This window comes from Anolis sagrei, chromosome Y (assembly GCF_037176765.1).
Source record: "Anolis sagrei isolate rAnoSag1 chromosome Y, rAnoSag1.mat, whole genome shotgun sequence".
Classification (NCBI taxonomy): domain Eukaryota; kingdom Metazoa; phylum Chordata; class Lepidosauria; order Squamata; family Dactyloidae; genus Anolis; species Anolis sagrei.
In genome coordinates, this window is record NC_090035.1 from 23,977,164 (window position 1) to 23,983,459 (window position 6,296).

Consider the following 6,296-nt stretch of genomic DNA (forward strand, 5'->3'; position numbering starts at 1 on the left):
AATTAAATATAGGAACTTGAATTCAGGTCATGGTTAGAGACCATCTGTCAAAGCAGTCATCAGTCGAATGCACAATGAAACATCCACATCTTTAATTCCGTACGGAATGTGGATAGGGAGGATGCCAGCCTAATCTCCCTGGGGAGGAAGTTCCAGAGACGAGGGGCCACCACCGAGAATGCCCTTTCTCTCGTCCCCACCAACCGCACCTGAAACAGGGATGGGAGAGAGAGAAGAGCATCCCCAGAAGATCTTTAAGTACTACTTTTTAGAATTTAAACCCATGTTTTAAATTGGGATTAATGTTACAGATGGTTCATAACAACATTTATTGTATTTATATATATATGTATTTGTATATATCCACGTTGAACTTCAAGCCATCTTGAATCCAGTTTTGGAATGGCTATAAACAAAGGGAATGAATAAACAGACAATGAAATAGTTTAATACACAGTATTGGGGTCTCATGCCCAGGTGAAAGAATAAAAAAGTGGCTCAAAATGAGTTTCCAGGCAGAACAAGCACACATTACTCTTTTACGGCAAATCCTATCAGGAAGTCTTCGATTTGTTTTTCAATTAAAGGCAAGGGTTCTGCCCAGAAGATGCCTGAAGCAGTGAATGTGTAAAAGACAGATAAGCAAAGGCATCGAGAAAGGATCAAGGAGGGGGTAAAGACAAGGCAGAAACAGAAACAAGAGCCTCAAAGTTCAGGCGCCGCCCTGAAGATCCTGGATCTCTACTGCGTAGCGCTAGAATGTACAGTGGGCAAACAGAAAGTGGATAACTGAAAACGGGGTTGGCACTGCTTGATGTGTTTTACAAGAACATCCTTCCTGCCCCAACGGAGGACTTGCAATAGACACTGTGTTCCATGTGAGTGTTAGGTTACTCTTTTTTAGTTAAAATTTCTCTGAAGGTTTCTAAAAACAGATCAGATAGCTGTCTGTCAGGAATTGTATCTTCCTACAGAAAGGAGTTGTACTGGATGGTTCTTGGGGTCCCTTCTGATTTGGAGTCCATTGAATATCCATCAATGAGGACTTTAGAACAAAATCTACTTTTGGAGCCCCTGGATTGTGTCCTCCTGTGTGACCAAAGCAGGCTGGACTGGATGGCCGTTTGGGATCCCTTCCAAACTCCAAAATAATATATACTGCCTGAGAATGGAATCTCCCTCTGGAGGTTTCAAAGCAGTCTGGGTGGACACCTGCTGGGAGGGCTTTGATGGTGTGGCACTGGATGGCCTTCAGGGTCCCTCCAAACTCTTATGATACGATAGTTCTATGACTGCATGGCCATCTGTTGGGAGGAATTGGGTGGTTCCTTCCTCCATTAACAGATTGGAGTTGGACTAGATGATCTATGGGGGGTACCTTTTAAGTCTAATGGCTCACAGATTACAGAAGAGCCTCCTCATCTGGGGACTTTTAAGCAGAGGCGGGATGGAAATATTTGATGGGATTGGACTGGATAGCCCTTGGATTTTCTTCCAAATTCATTCTCTCTCATACATATATCTATATATATGAGAGAATGAGAATGAATTTGGAAGGAACTCCATGGACCATCCAGTCCAATCCCATTTTGCCATGCAGTAGGACAAAATCCAATCACTCCTGAGAGATAGATAGATAGATATGAGAGAGAATGAGAATATTACTTCATATCATGTGTTTTGGTCTCTGTCCTGTGTGATTAATGTATATTTTACAGAAATGCTTTGATCTATATTTTTTACGGAACTGAATTTTAATGTGTTTGTAGAATTTGTATAGTATTTTTGTGTGTGTTTTAACTGTGCTGTAACCAGCCTCTAGTAGTGGGGAGAGGCAGGTAAGAAATAATAATAATAATAATAATAATACAGTGGGACTTTCAGATCCAGACTGACAAAGTTTTGGAACACAATACACCAGACATCACAATTGTGGAAAAGAAAAAAGTCTGGATTATTGATGTCGTCATACCGGGTGACAGTCACTTTTAGGCAAAACAACAGGAAAAACTCAGCCGTTATCAGGACCTCAAAATCCTGATTGGCATAAAATAGTACAGGTGGTCCCAGTGGTCATCGGCACACTGGGTACCGTGCCAAAAGATCTCAGCCAGCATTTGGAAGCAATAAACATTGACAAAATCACAATCTGTCAACTGCAAAAGGCCACCTTACTTGGATCTGTGCGCATAATTCGAAAATACATCACACAGTCCTAGATGCTTGGGAAGTGTTCGACTTGTGATTTTGTGATATGAAACCAGTATATATATCTCGTTGGCTGTGACATACTGTGTTTTTGTGTCAGAAAAATAATAATCTTTCATTTATATATAGAGAGGGGGGGATGTATTAAAATCAAATGCTCTCTCTTTTGTAGATAAATTACTTTTCCAAAATTAGGGTGTGCATTAGATCTGCATAATATGGTAATCTAAGCTGGCTATAAATATAATAATAACAATCCCATTCTACCCTGTAGAAAGGCACAATCAAAGCCCTCTCAATGGGTCTCCTTCAGGTGAGATAAAGTGGGATATAAACATAAATATAAATAGAATACTCCCATTCCGCCATACATGAAGGCGCAATCAAAGCCCTCCTGATAAATGGCCATTCTGCCAAAATCTCATTCTGTTTTGCTTTGGAAGCACAAGAGAAGGATAGAATCCTAGAGTTGTAAGAGACCCCCAGGAGTCATCCTGCCCAACCCCCTTCTGTCAAGCAGAAAAAGTACCAGGGAGGAGTCCCTGGCCCCTTCCACACAGCTTATTTATTTATCACGTCAGGAGCAAGCCAAAACAGTTGTATTGCATTAAAAACAAACAAACCACAAAGTTTGCAGACTTGGTATTCTATTAAATGTCCTTTGACCAGTAGCTGGCCACTTGGGAGTGCCTCTGGTGTTGCTGCAAGAAGGTCCTCCGTTGTGCATGTGGCAGGACTCAGGTTGCATTGCAGTAGGTGGTCTGTGGTTTGCTCTTCTCCACACTCGCATGTCGTGGTGCCAGAGCACAGTCTGTTCAGTGCTTTCCAAGTCGCCCAGTTTTCTGTGTGTCCAGGAGGGAGTCTCTCATTTGGTACCAGCCATTGATTGAGGTTCTGGGTTTGAGCCTGCCACTTTTGGACTCTTGCTTGCTGCGGTGTTCCAGCGAGTGTCTCTGTAGGTCTTAGAAAACCATTTCTTGATTTAAGTCGTTGGCGTGCTGGCTCATACCCAAACTGGGGGTGGGCCGGAGATGTCACTGCCTTGGTCCTTTCACTATTGCTTATTACTCCCCGGCGGATGTCAGGTGGTGCAATACCAGCTAAACAGTGTAATTTCTCCAGTGGTGTAGGGCGCAGACACCCCGTGATAATGCGTCATGTCTCATTAAGAGTTACATCCACTGTTTTAGCATGGTGACATGTGTTCCACACTGGGCATGCATATTCAGCAGCAGAGTAGCATAACACAAGGGCAGATGTCTTCACTGTACTTCACACTGAACTGGATGATACAGAAGTAGGCTCAGATAACCCAGGGCCCTTCCACACAGCCATATAAATATCCCAGAATATCAAGGCAGGAGATCCCACAATATCTGCTTTCAACTGGGTCATCAGAATCCACACTGCCATATATTCTGGTTCAAAGCAGAAAATATGGGGTTTTATTCAGCTGTGTTATTATTATTGTAATTTGTCATTTATATCTCCTCTTATAACCAGCTCGGATATTGTGATCAGCGGATGGGGCCTATTCCCCTCTCAAGTACGATTGGTGGGAACAAGATCACCCCCACCTCTGAAACTCCCTCCCTAAAGAAATAAAAACACCCCCTTCTCTCCTTTAAAAAACAATTAAAATCCATTCTGCACATTAGCATATGGAGAGGAGGATTAAATTATCATAAATGGCAAAAATACCTCCTATATGAAATTATTATTGCTACTCTGGCTTGAAGACATTGTTGGCTTGTTATCACCAGCTACATAATTACTCTTTTAATTTACCTCAAATGAACTTTTGGTGTTTCTGTAAATCAATGTCTATGTTGATTTTTATGTAATGTTATTTGATAGGCTACGTTACCATTTAATTTGCAGCTGCAAGTTTTAATTTGACTGTAGATGTTGGATTTAAGTTGGGACTTGGTTGGGTTGTTACTGTACTTGTATCATGCCCATTGTATTACTGGTTATTTGTTAAGCATTGTTTTGAGTTTCAACATTGCTGTTTTATATTCTTATGTTTTATTTAATTGTGTTTTTATCTGGATTGTTATATTTTACTATGTTTTTATTTTAATTGTGTTTTTGTTTTAACGGATTGTTTAGTTTTTCTGTTTTGTTCACCGGAGCAGCATACAGGGAGCACACAACCCCCCTGTTAAGTCAGCTCCACTGACTGACAGTCTGCTACTGAGCACAATTCAAAGTGCTGGCTTTAGCCTTCAAAGCCCTAAACGGTTCTGGCCCAGCTTACCTGTCTGAACCTATCTTTCCCTATGAGCCATCTCAAAGATTAAGTTTGTTTAGGGAGGCCCTGTTCTCAGTCCCGCCTCCTTCACAGGCATGACAGGTGGGGACGAGACAGGGCCTTCTCAGTGGTGGCCCCTTGGGTGTGGAACTCCCTCCCCAGTGACATTCAATGAGCCCCCTAGCTCCTAGCCTTCAGAAAGAAAGTGAAAACATGGCTTTGGGATCAAGCCTTCAGAGAATAATTGTTGTGCATTAATAGATACGGAATATGTGCAATGACTACTGGAACAGCCCCAGATTACGATTGTGGATGGCGTGATTTTAATAGCGAATGTAATGTTTTTAAATATTTCAATGTGTTTTAATTTTAATTTAAATGTTTATTTTAATTGTACATTGCTTTAAGGCATTGAATAGTTGCCTATATGTAAAGCTGCCTTGAGTCCCCTTCTGGGTTGAGAACGGCAGGATATAAATAGGGTAAATAAATTAAGTGGGCATTTTGACCCATATGTAAGCTGTCCCTTCAGGGGAGATTTTTAACATCATCATTATTATTTGAATTTATGGTCTTGTCAAGGCATTGAATGTTTGCCTTTTGTTTTTTGGAATATGCCCTGAGTCATAGAATCATAGAGTTTGAAGAGACCTTGTGGGCCATCCAGTCCAACCCCCTGCCAAGAAGCAGAAAAATTGCATTCAAAGCACCCCCGACAGATGGTCATCCAGCCTCTGTTTAAAAGCTTCCAAAGAAGGAGCCTCCACCACACGTTCAGCAGAGAGTTCCACTGCTGAACGGCTCTCACAGTCAGGAAATTCTTCCTCATGTTCAGGTGGAATCTCCTTTCTTGTAGTTTGAAGCCATTATTCCGCGTCCTAGTCTCCTGCAGAAAACGAGCTTGTTCCCTCTTCCCTATGACTTCCTCATAGTCCACTCAGGGAGGTAGGGCGGAATACAAATAAAATAATTATTATTATATAATACAGCTATGGCTGGATGGACATCGTTGGGAGGGATTGGATGGTGTCCTTCCTGGCAGAAGAATCTTGGACTGCACGACTCTTGGGATCTCTCTTAACTCTAGGATTCTTTATTATTATTATTAGTCATTTATACCCCGCTTTCATTTTTGGAGTTGGCGTCCAAAACAGCTGGAGGGCCCAAGTTGGCCAGGACCTGTTTCAGTCCCAAAGCGAGCTCTGTGGAGATTGTAATAACAGTAACAATAGCAATAACAACAACACAGTAATAGTAGCAATAACGGGGTAAGAATAAGGAGCCCACCGCATGTGCCTGAGGGGCCTCGGGGCCTCCGCTTGTCCTCCTCCTCCTCCTCTTCGCGGCCTTCTCCTCAATCTCGGCCTCCCTTGGCCTTCCTCTCCTTCCGCTGCTGCCTCCTTCCCGGGCGCCGCCACCGCCACCGCCGCCGCCTCTCCTTCTCGCCCGCCCGCCGCCCAGCCGCCATTGCCAGCCTCCCTCACGGAGGAGGAGGACGACGACGAGGACGAGAGGCGCCTCAGCCACCGCCAAGCCACGGCCCCGCCCAGGCCGGAAGTGACGCCGCCAACCCGCGCCGCCTTCTCTTCCTCTTCCCCTTCCAAGATGGCGCCCTGGCAACCGTTGCTAGAGGGCCTAGCTCTTCCCAGCCTCCTCAGTAGGCCCCAAATAGGCCCAAAAGGGAGGAAAATCACTCTTTTGGTGCCGACTATCGCTAATAGTCAACATGGATTAATCAAAAACAAGTCATGCCAGACTAATCTGATCTCTTTTTTTGATAGAGTTACAAGCTGGGTAGATGCGGGGAATGCCGTGGATGTGGCGTACCTGGATT

General features: G+C 43.6%; 1 protein-coding gene across 6 annotated transcripts in view; it reads right to left on the reverse strand.

Moving 5' to 3' along the window:
* LOC137095688 (trinucleotide repeat-containing gene 6A protein-like) overlaps window positions 1–5,836 on the reverse strand; it is a 42,397-nt gene extending 36,561 nt beyond the window's left edge. For 5 of the 6 annotated variants that reach the window (XM_067462480.1, XM_067462478.1, XM_067462477.1 and 2 more), the window contains exon 1: window positions 5,750–5,836. In XM_067462480.1, the coding sequence (XP_067318581.1) occupies window positions 5,750–5,754 (5 nt within the window). In that variant the 5' untranslated portion in view covers window positions 5,755–5,836. The remainder of the gene's footprint in view (window positions 1–5,749) is intronic. The other variant, XM_067462482.1, reaches the window with a different exon arrangement.
* Window positions 5,837–6,296: the final 460 nt, after the last annotated feature.